Genomic DNA, 25,974 nt, shown 5'->3' with positions numbered 1-25,974 from the left:
GAAACAGAGGGGCATATTATCAAGCCCACGATAAAAGCGTTAGCGACTTTTTAAAGTCGCTAACGCATTTTTTTTATTATCGCACTCTTCTCAATACGTCTCTAACCGGAGTTAGAGACGTATTCTTGACTTCATCTATCGCCCTCGTGCTGTGGGCGACAGATAACGCTAATTGGATGCAGGTTGGGCGTTCCCACGTCCAAGCAGATGTAGAATGTGGTTGGAGGTGGTAACACCCTATTAGCAAGGCAGGCGTTGGGAGAAGGAGACCTGCGATAAACTCGTTTATCGCAGGTCTCCCAACGCCTGCTTTGATCAGGTGTTAGGCATTGTTAACATGGGGGTGTGGATCATAAAGCTGAATCCACCCCCCCCATATTATCAAGGCACACATTAGCGCGTAACAACAACGCTTGTTTTCACGCGCTAATGTTCCCTATTGCCGGCTATCGCCGGATTTAATATCGCCAACGTGTTGCTCATTGATAATAACGCGCTATCACGGCGATAAAATCCGGCGATAGGGAAATGTGCGATGTGCGTTTTTAACGCACATCTTGATAATATGCCCCAGAATGTTTCAGATTTTCCATCTTTGGTTCTTTCTCACCCTAACCACCTCCTCTGTGCCCAGACCCTAGCAACAAATATATCTGATGTGCTTCAAAGAGTTCATTACGGCATTTCAATTACCCCAGACTTACAAGCCTTTTTGGCAACATGCTCCTCATTCATATGCACACAAGGATCAGGGCTTGAAAATGAGTTTGCAAATGCGAGAAATTGACTTTCACGCAGTGCCTAAGCATGCCGGTCTGTCTAGTCTGAAATTATGCCAGCTCCTTTTTTTCTGTCTTTGATGGAGCATTTTTATAGAGAAGTTGGTGCCCGTGATCTATCTGTTGTCCTTTTGCAGAGGCAGGTAACGGATTCTCTGAGCACTTTTTTTGAGGGGGTTGTCGCCTCGCCCTGCTCGCATCAGGAAGGGAGTCATTTCTCAGATCCCCACGTTGACCTTTACATCAGGCTGTTTTGGTCTCGCGGTGCTGCTGCTTGTAGGGTGATTAGATTATTAGTGAATCCAGCCTCCTGCGTCTATTGATTTTGTGACTTTGCTACAAAGAGAAAAATGGTCTCTGAGCTGTAATTTTTCGACAGGCGATGGGGCACATGCTGTAAGTCACTGCACATGTGCAGCTGATATTAAGACCAGCACCCTGAGGCTCACATAATGGAAGTAGAAGTGTGATTTAAGAAGTGCTGAAATTTGTGGTACCATTTTATAACCCTAAAGAAAGAGAAAAAAAGGCCTGAATGATTAACATACAGTTCTAAACTTTCTAGGCTTTAGAGGCGGCTGCTCCTTGGTCAGCGTCCAACCAAAACCACAATTTTTCTATTTCTGGCACTGTTCTCAAGTGATGTCCCTCTTTAAACCGTTTGACGTAGCTCTAAAGTATGCTAAAGATATCCCTGATACACATTATGAGGGGGTGAATTGGTATTCCTGCCCCTGAATTATACCAATACCTTGGACATAGGTAATTCCTGGATATGGGCATCCTGCAGTATTCCAAGTGGCAGCCTGAACTGCTACTTACTATTGGTGAGTTACAGGCACAACTCCCACTGCAACATTTGATTTTCAACTAGTTTTTGACCAAGGAATTCCATCATCTTTCAACAGATGACGTGCTCATTTTTGAAAAGTAGGGAGTGCAGTATTCCCGCTTGCCTTATGCTTCACATTTCGACTGGTAACTCCTCTTCGGGCTGAATTGTGAATTACTTGGCGCTCTACTTCAGTGCCCGCATAGGGGTCAAAACCCATGCCATTATTATTTTTCATTACTTTAGTGCAGCCTGTAGTGTAAACATCCACCAGGCTTTATTAATCAGATTTCCATTGTTTTCTGCACAGCAACCATTGACACTGCAATTCTTTGTTAGCGGAATATCAGTTGTTACAGGCATCGCACGTCCACAGCTTTTGAATGAGTTCCTACAACCTGCTCAACTGTTTGTAACTTCATAGGCTTCTGCAAAGTAATGTGGTCTGAGATCAAGCGGTCGGTTATGTAGCTAACTGATCTAATGTTAATGTCTGTTTTATCCTCTCCTAAAGTGCAAGGGGCCAGGTTAGAGGCAGTGATTGATCTCTCTCCCTGGTGTGTAACAAATGCCATGCCTACGTTTTTAGTGCAAAGGGACTTTAGTTCTCAGGGCATAGCTTTATCAGTGCCCATACAACAGATTACTTTGAGGAGAATTTGGTTTATTTATCTGTAGTATAGACTTAGTAGAGTATAGACTAGTAGTATGTACTTATAGTACAGCATGGGAAACAACCTTTACAACGCAACTTTTACAACGCACGACTATTACAACGAAACTTTTACAACGCAACATCCATTACATCGCATGCCATTACAACGCAACCATTACAACGCATGACACTACAACGCATACCATTACCATCCAACACTTACCCTACTGTTTCACCCCCTGGAGTTAGAATAGTAATTTTTTTCCCTACACTATCCAACACTTACCCTACTGTTGCACCCCCTGGAGTTAGAATAGTAATTTTTATCCCTACACTATCCAATACTTACCATACATGCAATGTAATGTTATGCGTTGTAATGGTATGTGTTGTAAAGGAAGTATGCGTTGTAATGGAATCCGTTGTAAAGGTTGTTTTTAAAAATTCGTTGTAATGGCATGTGTTGTAATGGAATGCATTGTAATGGATGTTGCGTTTTAAAAATGCGTTGTAAAGGTATGCGTTGTAAAAGTATGTGTTGTAACGTCATACAACCGTACAGCATAGACTAGCAGATCTTTTAGATGGTCAGGGGGTCCTGGAAGCAGAATGTTGTTAATAAATGTGCAGGGCTAAGAGGTAATGAATTGTGGAGGGCCTCAGAGTGATGGTGGCCACCTCTGTGGCTCGGCGGAGTTGGCAATCTACAGTATTTAAGTGCAGAAAGTAACCACGTGAGGGATCCCAGAGGGGTTGCCTCATGCCAGTTCTCCAGGAGTCAATCCAACAGGACCCTGGGATCAAAGAGATGTGCCCTGCTTAGTCCCACTGGTAGTTAGAAGCCCGGGCAGCCAGGGGCTTGCCTGGTAGCACTCTGCCCCTGGGCATGAGTTATTTTTCTGAACCAGTGAGTCAAGAGCTTGGATGAAGCAACTCAAAAGGCATAGCAGCTGATGAAGCATAGTCCAAGTGTTCGGTCGTTAATCGGACAGGTGGTCAGTGAAGGTCCCATCATCACAGGCGGCCCTTAGCCTGTAAGATAACCCATTCATTGATCTACTTTAACCCTGCAGCAATTTGTCTCCAACAATAATGATGTGTTCTCCTTTTGTGGTCTTGTAGTGCTTTCTTTATGAGAGCTGGCCATTCATTGTGCCCAGGCAAAGGAATATCTTCACTATTTTTCCACATTCTAACAGAAATGAAAGATCTCCTCCCACACATGTTGTATCGCAGGACTTGAGAGGGTGTGAGTGAGTGGCTTTTACAAGGGAAGCATTGCCTCCTGCAGCCAAGGGCATCAGAGAGCGCCCTCTTCTGTCTGTCTGTTGCCAGAGCTACCCTTGTAATAAGAATGTGCTAACTCACCTCAGCTGGGTTGAGACATGTGCACCCTGTTTTTAGCTCACTAATCAGCATGATGCGCCGGACTTCACCATCAGTACATTTACATTTACTTATGTCATTCTGTGAGCAGGGATGGCTGATTCAATTACCTGAATAGAACGATCAAAATCTATGAATGATTGCCTCGATGGATAAAACACAAGACACAGATTAAATCCCCGATCGTCGTATCACATACTGTTTGATCACAAACATGTCGGTCCTTTTCCTGTTGTGCAGCTCATGAACAGTATTTAACAATAACCATGCAGCGTGAAACGGCTTCGCCATTAGCCCGTGTTTCGGTGCTATTTCAGAAGGCTCCGAAGTGTTGCATTCCACAACATTCACGGTCCCCGCTGACAAACAGATCAATGGGCTGGGCACGCTGCCCGGTGATTGGTCGACAGGGCCTGGCACGCTCTCTCCGGAGCTCGCTCAGCCGCCCTCCCGAAGACTGCAAAAAGCAATGTCATAATCACAGCGACTGTCTTTTCAATTAGCTTGCAAGCTGCACACATAAAGAGAAATCAATTTCAAATTGCTTCCAGCACAGAGCAAGGGCATTCTCAAGGAGAAAGCCTGCTGGAGAATTACAAATTGTCTTCGTGCTGGCCTGGCCGAGGCGATCCCCTCTCTCCCAGAAATCACTTGCAATTTCAGGAGAGCGCACATCTAATTTTCTCAAATTGACAATTCCCCGCGATGAGGCAAAAAATGTCGGAGAGTTAGTACTGTTTTGGATTTCGTTTTTCCCCGTTTGGGCTCCGAATCGTGTGTTGTCACTGACTTCTCACCCAAAATTCAGGATTGTACCAGAGTGCAGAGTCTGTAAAGTTGGTTTGACAGGTCTTCTGTTGGCGTGTCATCAATCTTTTCTCCTTTTCAGACCTCTGTACATGACAAGAAAGTAAAGGCTCATAAACATTTAAAATTGCACCCTACATTCGAGGGGACGTACATTTGACGTTTTCTGAGGACAGACCTCCATTTTGGAGATTAGGGTTACCAACCGTCCATAAATTTCACGGACTGCTCGTAATTTAGGCTTCTTTCCCGTTGTCCATGAATAATTCTTTCACGGACACCTTTTGTCCGTAATTTGGGTCTTCCCAGGGCATGGCAAACTGCTTTTGTTTATGGGCTCCTGTCACCTCACCTGGGGCCAAGCTCTGGGGTGGATGGAGGATTCATTTTGGCCCATGTTACCCAGGTGCATCCAATATGCAAACGCAGGTATTTAAGTTTCACTCAGGCACACAACAGATGCAGTGCAAGGTTTTCTCAATCTAATATAAAGTTTTGACTTGTGCTTGTGTTGGTTGTCTATTTACCTATGTAATATGCGCGACCTCCTCTGATGTGTCTGTAAAATGTAACTTTTGGCCAGAACTTTTGTCTTGAATTCTGACTTTCTGTCCTGAATTTTTGTCCTGAATTTTTACCCTTTGTCCTGAATTTTTACATTCACTGTCCTGAATTTGCACCCATGCCATTTCCTCACCCTATTGGGGATCAGTGTTCAGAAGGTCTGTCTTCAGAAAATGGAAGACGTGCTGAACAGGCTAGCATGCGGTCTAGCTGTCACTTTTCTGTCACCGAAGTGTCTCCGGCTTTAGAAGCAGGAGCCCCTTCACTGAAGAAATACGCTCGCCTTCACACCATACTAAAATTAAGGTACATGTACAAGCCACCCAAACTGCGTCACAGCCAGCCCTCCAGGCTTCTAATATAAACAATACTGCGCATCTATTGATCGGTGAATGCATATGGATTGTACAGCACCTGTTGCTAACGACAGGACCCGGAGCCAGATGTGCAGGTGTGAAATCTTTTTGTATGCATTGTGCACCTGCCATCAGCACCAGTATGGTTTACCTCGGGAAAGAGGGCACCTTGAGTGAGCAGGTAACTTTAATAAAATGCGATCAACATTTGTGTAGCACTGCACGTTCATTCGAAACCGTATTTTGTAACTTATCTATCACTTGACTGTTTTTTTTCGGTAGAACTCCTATGTTCTTTTTGCCTATTTAAGTTTCTCTTGGCTGTTGCTAATTCCATCTTTTTTTTTTTACAATACAAACGCACCAGCTAAAAATAACAAATGGTGATTTGGCCAGCGAATTCAAAAAGTATCTAAATGAAATACCTTTATAACATGAGTGGATTATTTCCCGACATGGACGTGCGCCTTCTACAGTTTTAGTCAAGAAACGTCACCAACACACCTTTCCTCGACCCCTCACCCTCCCCAGCTCCCGCTGCCTCACCGTTTGTTTACATTTGCCTCCATTCGTCATGCTCACAGTGGCTTTAAAAGGAAGTCTCACATTTGATTGCCGTTTTATCCACAGGCAGAGTCATTTCTTTCCCCTTTTCTCATTTTCCACTTGGCTGGGCTCCGCTGGGCCTTGGGTTCTAGTGGTGGGATGGAATAACACAGCCTGGGGGGAAAGAGCTGCACTGTTACTCCTCATGCCACCGGGAGGCCGTGGCTTTTGGATGAGATATAAGTTTTGAGCTGCAAAAATGACAACTTTAGCCATCAACCTTGAAAACATGGAGCAATCATCTTTCACTGCTGGGTTCGTCTTAACATCTGCACAGATAGCTTCGCTATAGGCAAGTCTAGCTGGGAGGGTGTTCTCTCTTAACTTCAGTTCTCTGACAGCTTTCAATAAATCCCCTGAGAGGTGGAGAGGGGTAAAAGTCATTAAACATGTCTTCTTGTAATTGAATTTCTCTCTTACTTTCTGGTGCTCCTTCTTGCAGTGGCGGTCTCTGGGAGCTGGGTGTGTCCCTTAAGACGAAGAGGTTGGTGGCTGGTTGCCTCATCTGCCTTTCTTTCACAACCTTGCAGTGTTTTATCATTTTAACACATTTATAGCAGTACCTTCTTTCAGGATTTATAATATAGCTGCAGTTGTGATCATCACTATTAGTAGATGTTGCATTTTGTTCTTTGTGAAAACCCCCTGTAGTCGAACATACATGTTTTTTTTGTATCACAATTCTGTATTCCATTTTTTGTTCAAAAGTACATAAACATTAAATAATTAACACAAAACTGTCCAAAAACAAAACACATTTTTTTTCAAGAATGAACTATGCAGTAACAAAAACACAAAAATAAAAAAAAATTCAATACCAGAAACACGATTTTAGACATTGATAAGGTGAATAACATGGAAAAACCAGAAAATGCATATGATATGTTGTGTGTTTTCAAAATTGATAGTTTATGCTGACACAGACGTAGCCTAGTTCAACTAGACATGGTCACTTATACCTGACTCTCAAGAGAGCTCCGACCCGCGGGAACTGACAAAGCGAAATTGCAGAATTCTCTACGTGTGTGTATGGTAATTCCAGGATGTCTTGATGTATTCTTTACCCAACTTTTCATATGTGCCTGCTGGTATATGTTTTAGGCAATACTGAAAATGGAAAATTGTAACAGGCAGAGTGATTGCTCCATATATAATCCATTCAGTGGCCTCTCTTCAGCGACTGTAAATGGAAATCTTTCCAGTTTTTGCTAAGCACTGTATAGTCTGCTCCCCTCTGTGCCAGTTTGATCTGTTTATCAGTGAGATTGAATTCTGAAAACAGTGACGTAGTATTGATTAAATGCCAAGGCACATAGCCTGAACGTAAGTGTTGTAACGTCCAGCCTAATAACATGATAGCAATTCTCCGGTGATTTTTCCCGATAAGATTGGTAGACACATGGACGTTGAGCTGGATTTATTCGTCGAGATAGGACTGGTTTGTTCAGATTCGTGCGACAACTGGTCACACTTCTGCATTACCCAATGAGAATTTTTCACCCGTGATTGGAAATTCATCGACGATTGAAGCGTTTACTTGTCAAACGGAGCTGTTGGATAGATCTGCTGTCCACTTCTGGTCCAAATCTGTGGGCAATATACATTCCACTTACCATGAATACCTAGTGTACCCTTGGGTTTCACGGTTTTGTCCTGATGAAGACCCCGGTGTAAGGTGTCAACTACGCCTACGGTTGTAGCTTGGGGGTCGAAACGTCGACGGCTATTTTTCTTTCATATCAATTGACGCCACCACTAATTAGGATATCAAGTACCAGCGTCTTACACATGTTTATTGACTAAAATATTTTGGGAAATTAGTTGTCCCAATCCTGGCTCAGGGATCTGAAGCCAATCTATTTTTTCTATTTTTGTATGTCTAAGTTGCAAAATTTCTCTGTCACTTTAACTGTGTATTCTTGCACTACTTTTTTCTTATCACCACTTCACGTTACCCTCTTTTTCTCCTTGGGGCACTATGAAAAAATGTTATAATTTTTTTCTAATATGAATTTGGTTTAGCCCATTGTGATCAACTAGCAATGCGCTCTGATGGTTTTATATTGTGAATTAACGTAACTAAAATATACTACGTTTCACTGGGACCCTCCTTTTTGTACTAATAACATGATAGAACGTAATTGCGACTGACCATGTTGCAACATGACCAAGTCCTGTTCCATGATGTCTATGGCAAAAGACACTATGCTGTCCAATGAATATATCATGGACGTCGTTAACTCATTGTCGACCACAGAGAGAGTTTTCTCTAAATTAATACAATCAATTTATCGTATTCATTCTGCAGTCTCTGCTTACATAATCTTCATGCTTCATTATAAGCAGCATAGATACTGGCATATATAAAACGTTTATGACGCAGTGTTCTTGGTCCTTGCAAGAATTCCCTAAGATCAGCGCCATCTTTAAGTAAAGATAAGTGTTGCTTTACATCCTTAAGTGTAGATCTATATAACCATTCAAGGTACAGTTTCCCTACTCTGTATGTTGTTACTATTCCTGGATGCTGTCTTTGAACATATCTTGGGTCTGGCCTAGTGAATGTGAAACCCTGTGTTTTGTTCAGGAATCTATCTTGACAGTTGTTTGTGTCTGTGGGCCAGATCAACCATTTTTTTCAATCTGGATCTGTTTTGTTGTGATGCAAAATCGTATGTATGTCGACCTCCCCCTCTGAAGTGTTACTATCAGGTGTAGTTGTAGGTATGGACGGATTGTTCAGGTCTTTTATCTTGGCTAAACCAAGACAAGACGTCTGATGGACAGTGTCATTCAAAAACATAATTTGCTCAGGGATGATACAGGCTCTAAACATAGCTTCTATCCCTTGAACCTGCCAATCTTTTGTGCCCCGTACAGTTTTCGTGTCAATGTTGTCTTTGCAAAAGTCGAAACCTAGTTTAGACAATTGAGCATAAAAGGCTGCAGAATACATTTGTTTTGTATTTGTCTACATACTTTTCATGCCTGTTTTGTTTACATTTCTAAAGTAAAATGATTCAGCATTGGATATATTGAACCCTGAAGAATATGGAAATTTTCTTGCAAATGTTTTTGAACTACCTTTTGGTGGTGTAGGACAATGTTCCCATTTGTTATACATTAGTACATTTCTAGGATTTGCTGATTTGTGCAAGAAATGATGACCATAGTGATTATAACAATACATTTGTTCATAGTCTGATGAACCTTCCAAATATTCATGATTAGTGAATACTGCAGAAATTTTTTAGTCTGACATCATATTATTAACAGTCTTGAAGTCCCAATCGTCAGAAAAGGTACTAGATGAAAGAAAGTCACTTAATGAGATCTTAAATTGGTGTGGAATTTTCAACAGCTCCGACAGGCCAAACATGTCATAGTCAGTTCTGTCCCAAGCTATACCACCAGGTATAGGAACAGCTATGATGTTTACTGTTGAAAGTGTCTTTGTTCACGATGGGATGATTTGTGTGGCTTGAGTAGTAAGTTTTTTTTTTTTTTTGCAGAGTTTTATATAGCGCCAACTAGACCCGAACTGAATCAGGTATCAGAGCGCTTTACATAGCACCAGTTACGTTATGAGGACACGCATTCATTTTTTTAGGCACGGGGAGATTAAGTGATTTGCCCAGAATCACAGGAGGTTTTTGGCGTTGTTACCGAGACTCGAGCCCAGATCCCCAGGTCCGAGGTCGAGCGCCCTAGCCGTTAGGCCAACCCCTCTCCCCAAGCACCCTAGCCGTTAGGCCAACCCCTGTTCTTACTCGCTGTGTCTATTTTGACATATCTTCCATTTATCAGCATACCCAAAATTATCACCAGAGTCAACCAAAGTAGAAGAAAAAGCACACCCAACACAATCCAAAGTTCAATCCATGGTGAAACCAGATAAGTCTTTATCAAAGTTAATGAAATAGCCAGAGGCAGTTCTGGCAACGGTGGGGATTGCATCCGGATTTTTTGAAATCGCTGGAACCACAGGATCACTTGTTACTTCATTGTAGACAGGTGTTTCTTGACTAACTGTTATTTGGGTTTCAAGAGGTACAAGTTCCATAGCTTTATTGCACAGTCCTTCTTTTCACACTGCAGATTCTTCAAAGGTGATGAGTCTCTCAGTTTGATCCTCTTGGATAGTAGCCAGATTAGGGCGTCTGCTACTTGGTCGGAGTCCACTTGGCCTACTGCTTATGATCGGCCACATGATGTGGTTTGACCAGGTCGATTGACACAAACCTGTTCTCCTTTTTTCCAGCAAGGGGCAGCAGTAATACTGTTCTTGATCCATGGATTGCTAGGATAGGTACTGGGTGTCTATAAGAAGGCCCAAATTCCTTCTTGTCCGCGATCTTCTCTCTGACTAGATCCCCAGCTCGGTTTCTCTTCAGTGGTGGTTGGCTTCAGAAACGCATTACTTTGTTTCGTTCTTGTTTAATTTAAGTCCTGTAAAACAGCCAAACGGTCTTTGATATCAAAGGGTTTTTGGTCTGCCACTGAAGTCTGACAATCGAGATCCGATACTAACATTCTGGTCCCAAAAAGGACTTCATATGGAGAGATACCCCCTAGAGAACTTCTTGGCAGATTGTTAAGACTACGTTGGACACTTATTATATGTTTGACCTTCCCGTCACCCAAGCCTAATACCCTAGCTGTTATAGATTGCTTTATGTCCCGTTTTTTTCTCTCCACAACCAAATTTCCCTCAGGATGGAATGGACCAGAGTACTGCAATGCAAAACCCAATTTGGCTATGGCCTCCTTGTAAGCTCGACCCTGGTCAGAATGTAGCGCGCCGACTGCGTATGTGCCGATAAAGACTCGCAAATCTTTTATAACAGTTTGAGCGTCAGCCGAGCGCTGAGGCCACATCCAAATGAACCTTGAACACGAATCCTCTGCGACCATGATATATTCATAGCTACCATCCCTTTGTAAGGGACCGCAGTGGTCCAGGTAAACGCAAGCTAATGGTTTATCTGAGATTAACAGGGGCGTCTGCGCAGGACGTTTCACAGTAAGACTTTCATCTTTTGGCATATTTCACATTCCAAAACATAATTTCTGGTTTGTTTCCTCATGTGCGACCATCAGTATCTCTGTTTTAATAATGACACTGTGGCGGAAACACCTGCATATGCAGAGGCGAGCCCTTCATGTGCTGCTAAGATTAGTCCTAATCTATGCTCCATGTTTTTGATTACCCTATCCCCCACTCCAGTGATTCGAGTAAACTGAACATTGTTAGCATCAGTTATATACAAGTTTTTGAGTGGAAATCCTTTTGGTAATGTTTTACCACTGTCTTTGCTTGAAGCATTGACAGCCAGCATTATTTCGCTGTCTATTTTCGTTTTTGAACAAGTGATTGCAGCTACGGAAGCCGTTTGCACAGCTGCCTTTGCGGCTTTTATCAGCCAATGAACTTGATGACTCAGTGTATGTATCACATGAGTGTTTTGTAGTCCTTGTCGTAACTGAACTACTTGTTCCCAAAGCCGTTTATGCTTGATTGTGCTACTTTTTGCATCTTTGTAACCATTTTGAATCCAGTTTTGCAAGTATTCATTGTAAGATTGACCACAATAATACGAATCGAACACTATGAGTGTGGGGAATTTGTGATCTGTATTTTCAAGTGCCATCTTGAATACTTGTTGTTCAGCGCGCTGAGCTATACAATCTCCTAGAGGTTGAGTTTTAGTGACCATTGGTCGGAATTAGCCATCGCGCCAGCGACCTTTAACAATTGCGCACGTCGCCCTATAGGCTTGTTTACCTCTGTAGCGGGTTGAGCTGATCCGTCAGTATAAATTATACATTCATACTTCTCTAGAGGCAGAATATCAGTAGGCAGAGGACATTCTTATTCGTATTGTAGAAATGCTTGTGTCTTCAAATATGGGTCAAAAACATATTCAACGTCTGTGGCAGCAAGATAATTAACCCATTGTATCCATCTCGGATGTAAAGCTTTTGCATTTGGAATGCTCACTTTTGTTACTGCTTTTAAGGCAGGTACAGGTGTAATAACCATAATTCGTTTACCCTGTGCGAGGGCTCTCTCTTTTGCTACTGCAGTTTGAACCACTGTCAGAATTTTTTCTGTTGAAGTGAATTTTTATTTCTGCTTGTGTGTACAAATGTGATTTGTAAGCTATTGGTACTTTTTAACCCCTTCGCTGTGGGGGTTATTTTCCCGCTGTGCTGGGGGGGAGGGGGGCGCGCACGGCACCCGCATGCTCATGACAAGCTGAGCTCGTCATGAGGCACGGCGCTCCTGTGCTCATGACGAGCTCAGCTCGTCACAGGGGCATTACCTGCCGTGGAACGCTCAGCACAGCAGGGGAATTATCCCCGCATGCGAGCGTTCCACGGCTCATGACGAGCTGAGCTCGTCATGAGCACCGGAGCGTCGTGGCTCATGACGAGCTCAGCTCGTCATGAGCATGGAAGAGGTTAACCTTCGTTAAAAGTTAAGTATGTGAAACCGCATTGTCCTGAAATGATTCGGATCACTAAGTTGCGTATGTTTATGCGTGTTTGCAAATGTTTAGTTGCTAAGATGTCTGTTTGGAGTGAACGCAAAATTTCTGTGTGTTTTTGTGTCCAATTAACTGTTTTAAAATCAGGTTTGATTAATTTGTAGAGAGGTTTAACCCCTTCTGCGTAATTTAGAATGTATGTTCTTCCGAAATTCAGGAAACCTAGAATCGACTGTAAGTTTTTCAGCGTTTTTGGAGGTTGGAGCAGCGCACATTTCTCTAGAAAGTTGGCTGCCAGGCTTTTGCCTTCACTTGATAGTTCATATCCTAGAAAGAGGACGTTTGAATGGGCAATTCTAGATTTTTTTTAATTGAATTTGTACCCTTCAGAGGCGAATCCCAATATAATTGTATTCACTCTATTCAAGTGCCTATCAACAGAATCCAAAGATGTCACTGTAACTTTCTTACATATTTAACTAAACAAGGAAGATCTCGACTGCTGTAAGGAAATTTAGTAACCCTGAAAATAGAACAAATAAAATACATTTCCCTTTGTGTGGTGCTTAGTTGGAAAATCAAAGGTGCAATAAATCAGTAAATGTAAGTGTAATTGGAGAAGAGGCACTTAGATGCCAATTGTACATTAACCTGCTAATATATTATAAATGAAAGTATAAAGGAGGGGCATATTGGCGTTATATTCTCAATTGAATACCAGCAAAATAGAAACCACGAGACGTAACAAGACAAAGTTTAAAAACACTGCAGGGAGCTGTAATCCCTATTGAAACATGTTACCGAAAGTGATATATATCTTTAGCCTAAAATGTGGTGTATGAAATCTGTGCAAAGGACATTTTTCTGTTAAAAATTAGCGAGATGACTGAAAGCCCCTGATCGAAGGTGGTGCTCAGGCAACTTCGAGGTACGCCATCCTCTTGTATATAGCTACTCCTCACATTACCAGAAAGTCGAAGGTTCATTGTCTCACGATGACAATGGACCCTCAACGCGTTTTGGCTCCCCGTGCAGCCTTCACCACAAATATGATATTTGAGTGTGCTTGTGATATGGTGAGCATAAGATTACTATTCTTAACTCCACATATATGTACCTTGTTGATATATATATATATATATACATATATATATATATATATATATATATATATATATATATATATATATATATATATGTATATATATATATATATATTCATGTATATATATCTATTTCTTCAAAGTACATAGAGTTGAGAATATTAAAATGATAGAAAATCAACATATGTATAAATGCTTAACTTCAGAATACTTTGGTAGTCAATATTCTGGCTGCGATATTTTTGTACTGCAATATTTAACGGTCTATATTAAGGTGTGAAACCCTAGATTGTATTCCAGGGTTGTATTCCAGGTTTCTTACTGTACATGTACTTAAAATGCTTTTCTGAGGAAAGCTAAAGGGAAGCTTATTTCTTTAATGGAAGTCTTGTGCAAATTATGAGTGCACCTCTTGCTACCTTCAGCATGCATGTATCCTCAGACCTGTCAACTCACATGGTACCACTGTGTGTCACACAATTTTGTCTCTCTTCACATGGTCACATGATGAGGATCCGAAATTACACAGTGGCAGTGAAGCCACAATGGAAACCACTCCACAAAGGAGTTTTCTAGCTTGTCTTTGGCAATTGTAAGCAGCAGATGTCCAAAACGTGGTGTAAAAACACCCAGGACATCAGCGACAGCTCAACATACCCCTTATTTCTTTGTTTCGTTTTTTTGGTTGGCAGAGGTAGTGGGTTTGGTGAGGGACAGAGTGCCTTTTAGATAGCTCTCGAAACAAGGCCACACCCCTCCATGAGGTCTTTCTTCCATGAAAAGGCTGGCAGTGCTGAAACAAAGCCCCCCTCAGTCTGGTGATGCATGCAGAGGGGCACAAAATGTGCCACCCTGGGATCATGCTCCCCAGTTCCTGCACAGCAGGGACTTCACAGTCCCTGCCATGCAGGAACCTGTATAGTCTTCCCATTGCAGTGCCTTTTTCAAAGGCACCACAGCATTTGAAAGAGGCACCACCGAAGGAAACGCCATGCTACCTGCCCACCAGACCACAAAATTACTTGTAATCTGGCTGGCGGGCAGCAGCGACTCTTTGCGCGTGCGGGGCATGGCGGTGGCAGAATACCCAACCTCGCCCCTCCAAAAGTCATAATCGGGCCCTAAGTGTGTTTGAGAGACAGGACAAATTTACTTTCCTGATAACTTGCATTGGTGTAAAATGCATTTGGAAAAAAAAGAAAATATCAACGAGTCTATCCACCACGCGTCTTCCGCTTACTTTGGGAGTGTTGGAACGTGGGGATCCAGTGAAATATGGAGGTCATCTCAATAGACATACCATCAACTAAGCACCATGGGGCTTATTTACAAGCCTCTTGCACCGTCACTTTTTGTGGCACAAAAGCGGTGCAATCTGCTGCCCCATATTTACAAGGACATGTAAAGCCACTCTGCATGGCTTTTGTGTGCTTGTAAATATGGTCTCTTGGCATGAAACATTTTGCGTGAAGAAGGGAATGCCATGGGTGTTGCTGTGGGTATTCCCACACAACACCCATGGGGTCAGAATGTTACTTCTCCCCAGGGCAGGCGTAGGAAGGGGCAACTAGGAGAATGTTTTAATTGTTCCTAGTTTCTCTCTCTTTCTATGCGTGCTGCATTCTGCAGCACACATAGAAAGAGGAAATCACCTCTTGCAAAGGTTTTTGTGCGGGAAGGTGTCTCTTCCGGCACAAAAACAATCATCCCCATGATGCAGACACCTTTGCACCATGTTGCAAGGGTGCCTGCCTTGGCGCATGGCAGCTAATTGTGTGCCAGCGCAGGGGAGAGCAAAGGGATCTATCATATTGTTGTAGATATGATGGATCCCTTTGCTTCTAAATTAATGCATTATGGCATAGCCAAAGTGCTTGAGGCACTGTGCTGCATTAATTACTTGTAAATAAGGCCCAACGTTTCCACCTTTAGGCATGTCCCTTACAAATCATAAACATTATGCTTTTAAATCTAATTAGTTTAACGGAAGCCAATAGTGAACTAACCCCTTCAACATGTAATGCATTAAAGTGCTTGGTACGCTGCTCCCATGGCTAGTTTTCATTGCGCACCAGGGAGCCACAGCACACAGAATGGGAACCACCTGGGTATGCAAATAACTTTATTAGTGCATCCCTGGTTCAGGATTAAAACAAGCAAAACGAGCAAGGTATATTGGACCTGCTGAGAGTTACCATCAGGGGTGGTTGACATGTTTCTGCCTATGACCCTCTACAGAGATGTTCTGGCATTCATCAGGACCTATATAAGTTGTGATTCTGCTCAAGTAAGTGCTTACAATAAGATCCAGTGGTCTAATTTAAGTCCAAGGAAGGGTTCCACTGTGGGTCTCGGGTAGTGTGGATTCTTAATGAGTAGCCAGATGGACGGGGTGCCCTATTGTTGTGTTGGGAGAATCCAATTCTCCCAACATGAAGAAGTAAATATGTTCACCCCTCAGTGCCCAAGGCAGTGTTACACCTTCCAGTAGAAAGAAATTTAGGTATCTTTAGGTCTGGCCGAAGTTTTAATTACACCAGGGTAATCAGAGCAATTTCAGGAATTACGCATTACTCTTGTGATGTGAAATTATTGAAATTACATGATCAAACTGCTTGGTAATTAATAGTAATTTGGGGCAAAATGCCTACTGAGGAGCACAGGAGCAACGATCTAAGAGAGAACAAGCGTCTGCTAGCTACTGCTGTTCATGTCCTGTTACATTTATGCTATTTTCTTAGTGCAAAATGCATCCTAGAGCCACCTTTGGACGCAAGGGTGCATTTTACATTGAGAAAATAGCGCTAAATTCTGGATCACCCATCTCACACAATTATGCATAAATATGAGTAATTCTGCTGTAATTATGGGTAATTACGCTAGAGAGAATTATGCCGGTTACGTTCACCTCTAGCTGTCTTTTCTGTGCTGCCCTGACTGTGAAGTTGAGGAAGGTGCAGTGTGTCACTGTGAGGCTGCCCGTGGTCCTGCTCCCTTCCAGCCTTCCAGGGTTCAAAACTCACTGTCAGGCCCACAGCAGCAGTGGATGCTTCTGGATTCTCATACAAACCATGGGAGTCCAGCAAACACTACAATATAGCACCCTGTCCTTCTGGCTACTCATAAAGAATCCACACTACCTGAGTTCCACACGCAGTCATTTTATGGTAATTGGAAGGAGTGTGTTTAGTGCCAGTGTCTGCCTTTTAAGATAAAGCAGCTGTGACGCATGTATGGTATGGGGCACCGAGCTGGTAACACGTGAATACAAGTGTGTGCTTCATGTGAGAGGCTATGATTGTTTACAGCCTGTCAGCAGTTTTAAACTGTAATGTCGGTTTCTCAAATTAACCCCTTTTGACAGGTCTAAACCTTCTGTTTAAATATTAATTAGTCCCTCCTATGTAGGTCATACAGCCCATAAAGGCTGGGTGTATTTAAAAGTAGACCATGTAAAAGTTACTGTTTAGCATTTCCTTAAACTGAAATATCCCCCAAAATCATTTTTTACTGTAGCAAGACTGACTGCTTCCATAGGGAAACATTTTTAAAAAGCTAAATTCGGAATAGTAGCAGGTGGAGAAATAATCCAAGAACTCATTTTTATAGTTATCCAAAATCCAAATTAATGGTGAAATCAAATTTTGTCTAGTTACTAGAAACTGGTACTTTAAAAAAGTTCCACCGTCTGCCTAAAACTTGTAAGTATTCAACAATCACATAGCAGCTGGATGGTTCTCATGCAGTGAGATGTGCTTTGATCCCAGAGGACAGTTGCTGGCCTTCTATTAACAGAATCGCCTGTGTGTAGTGCCCAAGGACTAACTACACTCCAAAGAGGCCTTCATTGTCACAAGCAAATGAACCTGAAATTAGGCTTGCCCTCTTCTTTTGCGGCTGTAACCAACTTGGCTCCAAAACCAGTGGGAGAGGGAGCTGCCCAAGAACTGGTTTGGAGTAACCACAAGCTAGGGGTTTCCCATTATCATAGTCAAACCTCTGGCGGGCACAGGAGCTCTGACCATGGGAAGAAGTATCTGGACTCTAATGTACTAAAGATAGCGGGAGTCGTATTGTGAGGTGAAGACATACATATTAGACATCCTATCTGGAAGGAAATTCTGTCTGTGGTTTTGAATTGAACCAGTGATTTGGTGAGATGAACATTTTAACAACCTGTGCTGTGATGCTCATTGTAAAATGTGGTAAACTGGCTCAACTCTTGTTGCAGACTAGCTGTGTTAAGGGTTATGTAATGTGTAATGTTTAATGTTAGATCCGTGCTAAAAGGTCAAATACACTATATGGAAATAATAACAGGGGAAAGGGTGGACACAGATTTAATGTGGTTTAAGGGATTAGGGAGGAGGTACTAGTGAACTAGTAGACATTGTGCCAACCAAAGGGTGCTACATAGGGATTCATATAATGCAACAAATTACAAGTTGTGTAGACTGTTTCACTCTTTATTCACTATGGTGAATGTCCCCAGACAATGTCAAAGATGGAGTTTAATGTAGATAAACAAAAAGAGAGAGGCCAGATCAATCTCAAATAATGCCACAAGATTGGAGCGAGATAACTGGGGATCACACACTCACTTAGGGTGAAAAGGAAAGCCCTCACACACCGACCTAGTCAGTGTCATGCTTCATCATCGGGCCCCACCAAAGAGGCCGAGTGCCTCTTTGGTGTGCTACAACGCCAGAAAGACTGCGGAGCTGGTTGTGTGAAGGAGGACGTGCTGTGAGGGTGAGTTAAATTAAAAGTGTCTAAATGAGTATCAAAAAAAAAAATTTTTTTATTTAATGATCCCTAAGACACGATTTAACAGGTATTATGTGTCTGAATTTAGTTGCCAAGGATTAGGAATGGTAAAATTCAGATAAATACAGTGGATAAATTCGTCAGTCAACATGTTTCTGCCATTTTGCAGGCTTAAATTTGCCAAGGCATTCTTCAGGACTAAACCCCGGCGGTATGGACTCTCTAATCGTCCACCCTAACCAAGGGACGTGAAAGTGAAAAAAAGTGGGTGAAAAAAGTGCATAAAAAGGGGAGAGCAAATGCTCAATCCCAAAAAAACTCCAAATTCGGGAGTATTTCTGCACTTTAAAATATGGCGCTACTTGCACCATGGGTCTCGGGAGGGGGGTTGGAGCGAAATTGGCACATCGCCCTCGTTGCTCGCAGCCCGCTTAGACACCTAGGAACTCCCTCGTGACCGGACCCCGTCGACTAGGTGTCTAAGCGGGCTGCGAGCAACGAGGGCGATGTGCCAATTTCGCTCCAACCCCCCTCCCGAGACCCATGGTGCAAGTAGCGCCATATTTTAAAGTGCAGAAATACTCCCGAATTTGGAGTTTTTTTGGGATTGAGCATTTGCTCTCCCCTTTTTATGCACTTTTTTCACCCACTTTTTTTCACTTTCACGTCCCTTGGTTAGGGTGGACGATTAGAGAGTCCATACCGCTGGGGTTTAGTCCTGAAGAATGCCTTGGCAAATTTAAGCCTGCAAAATGGCAGAAACATGTTGACTGACGAATTTATCCACTGTATTTATCTGAATTTTACCATTCCTAATCCTTGGCAACTAAATTCAGACACATAATACCTGTTAAATCGTGTCTTAGGGATCATTTAATAAAAAATTTTTTTTTTTGATACTCATTTAGACACTTTTAATTTAACTCACCCTCACAGCACGTCCTCCTTCACACAACCAGCTCCGCAGTCTTTCTGGCGTTGTAGCACACCAAAGAGGCACTCGGCCTCTTTGGTGGGGCCCGATGATGAAGCATGACACTGACTAGGTCGGTGTGTGAGGGCTTTCCTTTTCACCCTAAGTGAGTGTGTGATCCCCAGTTATCTCGCTCCAATCTTGTGGCATTATTTGAGATTGATCTGGCCTCTCTCTTTTTGTTTATCTACATTGAACCGGGGATTGAGAGAAGCCGTCTTGACTCTCCCTACCTCTCCCATTGTTGTTTTTTGAAAGATGGAGTTTAATCACTATGGGGCCGATTCACAGAACTAATCTGAGACAAAATCCTAAACTTACTACTTTTGGTATTCGCAGAATGCATTAAGTAGCAGCAAAGTTAGGAATCCTAACTTTACTACTACTAAATGCGTTTTGTGAATACCGAAAGTCGGAAAGTTAGGATTTTGTCTAATTTCAGTAGTAGTAAAGTTAGGAATCCTAACTTTACTACTACTAAATGCATTCTGTGAATACCAAAAGTAGTAAGTTTAGGAATTTGTCTCAGATTAGTTCTGTAAATCGGCCCCATGGTTTATAAATGATGCATTTCTTCCCTTCCATAATCATTATCTATTTGCGCTGGTCAGAGTGTATCAGGCTTGTTGGCGATATTCAAAGTTTTCTAACAGAGTGTGCCATGGCAATCCACCACTCTAAAGAGCAATAGTCCTCACTGAACATATTGACTATGTGTATCCTGTGTGGTGTCTAGTTCCATTTTTGCAGTATGTTAACTTTATTTAAGACTAACCTCTCTGAAACCCCATAAGCGGTCTCTAAGACCCTTATGTGGTCTCACAGAGGCAGTGGGTCAAAATGTCAACCCTGGTTCATCAAAGAAATACTGCAAGCTTATCCCGCCGCTTATCTTACATCCTTCTGCCATCAGAGATAAAAAATAGTAGGTCTGTGGGAATGTCATATAACCTAAAGATCACTCCTCAGAATTGACCCCTGCTTCTGAAGTCTGTACCTGTAGGGGACATTGATACCGGGGCTTTCTAAACATAGACAGAATATAATGAGATAATAGATAATACCGTCACAAATGCGAGAAGTGCATCGCAAATTGGGGTGTAGAATGGTACTATTGAGTCCCAAATCTCAAAAGGACAGAATATCATTACAACAATATAGAGGGAATAAATATCTAACGGTTAGTTTCTATATATTTTCTATATCTAACTCCACATATACGTACCTTGATGATATTTATATCTTCAAGGTACATAGATGTGGAGATAAGAATAGTAAATTCTTACCGCCCTCTGGGACTTTATCTTTTGGTATTTTGTGCCACAATATTGTTGTAACAATGTTCTGTTCTGTTGAGATTCGTAACTTGATATTTCTTACTACAATCCAAAGTTGAAGTTTAACTCTCAAAACATTTTCAACGCCTATCCTCAAGTAATTATCATGGGGTCTTAATACCATTAGCGCATCAGGATGAAATGATTCCCTGTTCATGTCGAGCAGCTATTCCTTAATATAGGAACTGTAGTAAAATATTGTCATATATTTTTGGAAGGTTGGATTAATTCTAGCTTCTGTTTTAAAACAATTCTGCAAAAGAAACAACACGCCCATTCCAATTAATTGTGATTGTCTCTTTCCAGCTTAAAGTACATGGTGAAGCAGTTGGAGAATGGCGAAGTCAATATCGTGGAGCTGAAGAAGAACTTGGAATACACAGCTTCGTTGCTGGAAGCAGTTTATATTGATGAAACAAGGTAAAGTAGTCCCCTAGAAGCTTCATGTTGTGGGGTACCTTAAAAATGGAATGCATTGCTTTGGGCGACCAATTAATGTTAAGTTATTTTTGCCTCGGTTAGATTTGTCCACAATGTCCTTGGGTACCTCTGTGTGTGCTATGAAGGCCTATACCAATCTTTAATGTTCCCCAAATACTGAGAAGCATATCTTCAAATCCCAGGAGGGATTCCCAAAAAAGCCTGAGGTCTTTTTTGAAAAATCCGTGGAACGTTTCCCACATTCCCTAAGGACATTTTCCAGATATCTCTCCTTATATTCTCATTACTGTTCCACATACATTTCGAGAATTTTTTTTCACTTTCTCAGAGTACAATCCACAAATACTGAAATGACGCCAGTGGCGGCTAGTAGGGAATAGTGGTGGAGGTACAGGGGGGACACAACAACCGGGGGTTTGAAAATATTGTTTTTTTTAAACCGCACTTACCTTTTCTGTGTCGGTTGCATCGCTCCTCTGCTCTCCATGACTCCAGTCTGATAGAAGCTGCAGAAGATCCCGGGCACACAGACTCCCCTGAGCCAATCATAATGCTGCAATTCAGCATTGTGATTGGTCTGCGTGCTGTGGATCGGCGCTAAGATGAGGAAAGGGAGCCTGTACATATTCCCTACCAGGCTGTCCATTACAGCCTGGCAGGGAATATGCAAAGTGCGCATGACTGCTTTGCCAGCCAACACGACCAGTTAACCAGTCACGCACACTTAGTGTGCATAGTCCACTCCTCCCACCCTGAGCCACCAGCACCTCCCTGCCCTAACCCAGCCCACAAAAACCAAAAATAAAACGATAATAACATTATTATTGTTTTATTTGACCCCTTTTCACATTTCCAAAAGCAGGCGGGCGATGCTCCATCGCCCTGCGGAGGAGCTGCCACTGAATGAGGCCCTGTATGTTCCCAGACTTGACAATACCAATAGCCTAACACATTTTCAGACTCTTTCAAAGGCCTTCACCAAACAACAGAATTAGCTTTTAGGTGTATTACTTTTTCTATATTATCATGGACAGTTCAAAATATCTACAGAATATTACCTACATTATTAGAGTTCCTTTGACCAGTAGCCAGATACCTTACATTGCCAGACGTCATTCCCCCACACTTTCAGAAAGACATTACTCAAACATACAGAGAATCTGCCCCCAATTCCCTTGAAAGAAAGCATTGGCTAGGTGCTCTTTTCCTCTAACTTTTTGCTGTTATGGCCCAAAGTAGATGCAACGTGGTTTGTGCTACCAGCGTCCAAGCAGAGAGATGCCCCGCACAGTGAAAATCACCATCGACATGTAAAAAAATGTTAATAGAGAAAGGGTAATCTGCACATACAGCACACCAAAGTGCTCCCAATCCTCACATTCTCATGTTCAACGATGAGACTCATTTTATTTCCACTGAATTTTTTTAACAGTTTTCCCACATCCTTCGTGGATGAAAATGGCTCATAAGGTGACCATGCTAATAAATAAAGTACTTCTGTGTTCTGAAATCTCCATGTCATTGACAATGGCTTACCTTGGTCCTAAACGTTATCTCTGTCTTTGAGATATGTGTAGCACCACCCATGTGTGTCAGGTGTGTTATAGGTTTTGCTAAGAAATATAACCTTTCCAGTCATCTTATAAATCATTGAACTACAAACCTTGGAGTATTCCTCAGGCAGGTCTTGGTGCAACTTTTGAGTTGCCTTTTTTTGGTTATCATTCTCTCTCCCTTCTTAATAGGAGAAACATCTGCAACAGAACATTTCACCCACAGTGTGGTGTTATCAATGACCCAAATAGAAGCTATCCTAATGCACCTTTGATATTATCTGATCATCCATAGACCAGCACATCAGAAATATATCGCTGTAGACAAAATAGAGGGTTAGATTCAGTTATTTTGGAAATTCATACTTCAATGTCAGAAGGAGTTGAAATGTGGCCAGGGTGAAATTTAAATCACCCGGCATAATAAGCGTAAATTTCAGACACTTTACATTGCTCAAAATTCCTGAAATTATGCAATGTCGTGTAATTATGTCACTTTTACAGCAAATTTATAGCGTAGCAACAACAAAAAGATCAGTACACAAGTCGCTGTTGTTCGCAGCACTTGTGTTTATGGTGCTATGTTTAGCACAAACGATTGAGTTAAGGTTGAAATATAGTGCTATGTGTCAAATTTGCATAATTATGTACAATTTAATGTAATTTTCCCAAAATGTCGCATGATTACACAAAAGAAAATTACTCAACTTTGCGAACCACTATTTGAAAAGTCATCAGATAAATCATCCTCTCCGGAGAGGGATATTTTGTGTCTAATGGAAACTAGTAAGCCGTGCAAAAAAATGCACACTTTATCCCGTTCCATCCTGAGCCATTTTCTACAAGTGTTCTTTGACCACTAAACACCATGGGGCATATTACCTAGCAATAGCGATATTTATCGCTAAGCAGGGTTAGCGGGAATAATTTTATCTCAGAAACGATAAAAATCATTCGAAATGCGTGAATATCGCTGGAAATACAGCGATATTCACACATTATCGTGACAATGCTCTTAGCCATGTTATCCACCTCCCATTGGATAACATGGCTAAGAACTGCTCTGGGCAGGTGTTAGCTTTTGGAGATATTCGCGCTTAGCGCGAATATTTCCAAAACTACGCCTTTGTAGGTAATAGGAGATAGCGATGTTAGCGACTGTTTTCAGTCGCTAACATCTTGGCACGCCCACTTTGCATGTCATTAGCGATAAATATCGCTGACATGCAAAGCGGGCCCCAAGATGCTCGCTATCGCCTATTAGCTGTCGCTAACTGGTGTTAGCGACAGCTTGGTAATAGGGCGATCAAATTATCGCTGCTTTAGCGGGAAAAAGGCCCGCTAAAGCGGCGATAAGGGCCCTTGGTAATATGCCCCCATGTTATGGTGATTGATACATACAGGTTCAAAAATATGTTGAGAGGTAGCCAGGGGTTTGAGTCGGGTGTTCCTTGTACTCAATTCTTGTTTCTATAAAAGTGGGGTTTGGAAGCATGGTCTTTGTCCTTGAAGCAACAGTAAAGCAGGAAGAAGTAAACACAATAGACTTCCTCTGGGCACTGACTTCCTGCAACATTTTGCAAATGCGAGTTGGACTGCTGAGATTGAATACTGTATGTTCTGATGGTTGAAGATGAAGCTTTGATCCTGGGCCTCTTTCTTATATTTTTACCTCCTTATTCTTTTCTCAGGCAAATTCTTGACACTGAAGATGACCTTCCAGAGATACGATCGGACGCTGTGCCTTCCGAGGTTCGTGACTGGCTGGCTTCCACATTCACCCAGCAGACGAGGTCGACAGGTCGCCGATCTGAGGAGAAGCCGAAATTCCGGAGCATTGTCCACGCGGTGCAGGCTGGAATATTTGTGGAAAGGTGAGAATCTAGAGTAGGCTAAAGAGATTTTGTTTACTACAAGGGGCTTGGACCCCACTATTGCTTACCATGAGGTAGCTTCATTATCACTCTTATTTGCTGCCTCCTAGCTGACCTGCATGTGCCGGTGGCAGTTTCAGTTCCTCTTCCTTCGTGTAGAGCATGGACCAAGTACTGATTGCTTCATTTTCATTTGTGTCCTTTGGTTCCTCAGGCTGTGATTGAGTTACTGTTATTCTTTCTCATTCCCCTGTTATTCATCATTATATGTATTGCTTATTCTGTGATGCTTCTTCGATCCCACATCCCACCCTCCTAATTTCTGTGTTGCCCCTTCCACCCTCCATTTAAAAAAAGCACAACGCCAGCTCTGGCCCCGTCATATTTTTTTTTTACCCTCCCATTGTCCATGTTGCTTGTTCCCTCCCTCCTATTGTTTGTGTTGCCTGTTGCCTCCCACCCTCCCTTCTTTTGTCGATGTTGCCATCCACCAAAAAGTGCTATGAAGCAGCCAGTGCTGGGCACATCATGGCCCTTATTTTCTTACTTTTAATCATACTGCGCAACATCTGTGCTACTATACCACATGGCTGAAAGGCATTGGCAAAGCCAATGGCTCCGGCATAAGCGGGAGCCATTGGCTTTGTCAATGGTTGCTAAGCTATGGTCGATAGGGCTTGCTTTCTTAGATGTGAGCTCTTTGTATCCACATAGGGTTTGCTTTCTTAGATGTGAGCTCAGTGAATCCACATGTAAGAACCTCTTTTCTTTGCCACTCGACTTTCAGTATAGCGGATCCATGGTACTCGCCCTCCCTTTTTAATTACTGTATGCCTAATTCCACACTCCCAGAGGGTAGTCAGAATAAAAAGTAAAGCTCAGAGGCAGATTAAAGGATTCATACAAATTGCAACCGTTTGTTCACCTAAATAAATAGTCTTTGGAAAAAAATCATCATTAAAGTGATGCTTCTGCATCAGTATTCACTCTGAACAGCTCAAAGTGCTGATTCCAAAATCTTCTACAATGTAAAATCCTTACTTAAAATAAGCAACACCGAAAATTAGCATACCTCAAAGCAAGACTTGGAAAAACTAGTTTTTTCTTATCTGCACGTCTATCAATATGGTGAATAGGACTGCACAAACATAACAAACAACAAGGATTTTCTGTTCTGGAGAAATGGCACAGAGACCAGACAACTAAAGCATTCTTTATTGCATCATTAATCATAAACACAAAGGTGCACCCATTGGAAGACAATGGGGCATATTATCTAGATGTGCGTTATATAACGCACATCACACATTTCCATATCGCCATATCGCCGTGTTAGCGCGTAATTATCAATGCGCAACACGTAGGCAAAATTAAATCCGGCGATAAACGTTGTTTTCCCATGCTAATGTGTGCCTTGATAATATGGGGGGGTGGATTCAGCGTTATGATC

The 25,974-nt window shown here is 42.2% G+C and overlaps 1 protein-coding gene across 1 annotated transcript in view; it reads left to right on the top strand.

The window, feature by feature from the left end:
• The window catches only part of PDE1B (phosphodiesterase 1B), a 1,091,117-nt gene that overhangs the window by 302,400 nt on the left and 762,743 nt on the right, over positions 1 to 25,974 (top strand). The window contains exons 2-3 of the mRNA XM_078688664.1: positions 20,963 to 21,076; positions 24,342 to 24,524. Coding sequence (XP_078544790.1) covers positions 20,963 to 21,076; positions 24,342 to 24,524 — 297 coding nt within the window. The remainder of the gene's footprint in view (positions 1 to 20,962; positions 21,077 to 24,341; positions 24,525 to 25,974) is intronic.

Source organism: Lissotriton helveticus, chromosome 1_1, assembly GCF_964261635.1.
Source record: "Lissotriton helveticus chromosome 1_1, aLisHel1.1, whole genome shotgun sequence".
NCBI classification, from domain to species: Eukaryota; Metazoa; Chordata; class Amphibia; order Caudata; family Salamandridae; genus Lissotriton; species Lissotriton helveticus.
The sequence above is the reverse complement of the archived record's forward strand: the minus strand, read 5'-3'. Positions and strand labels throughout refer to the sequence as shown.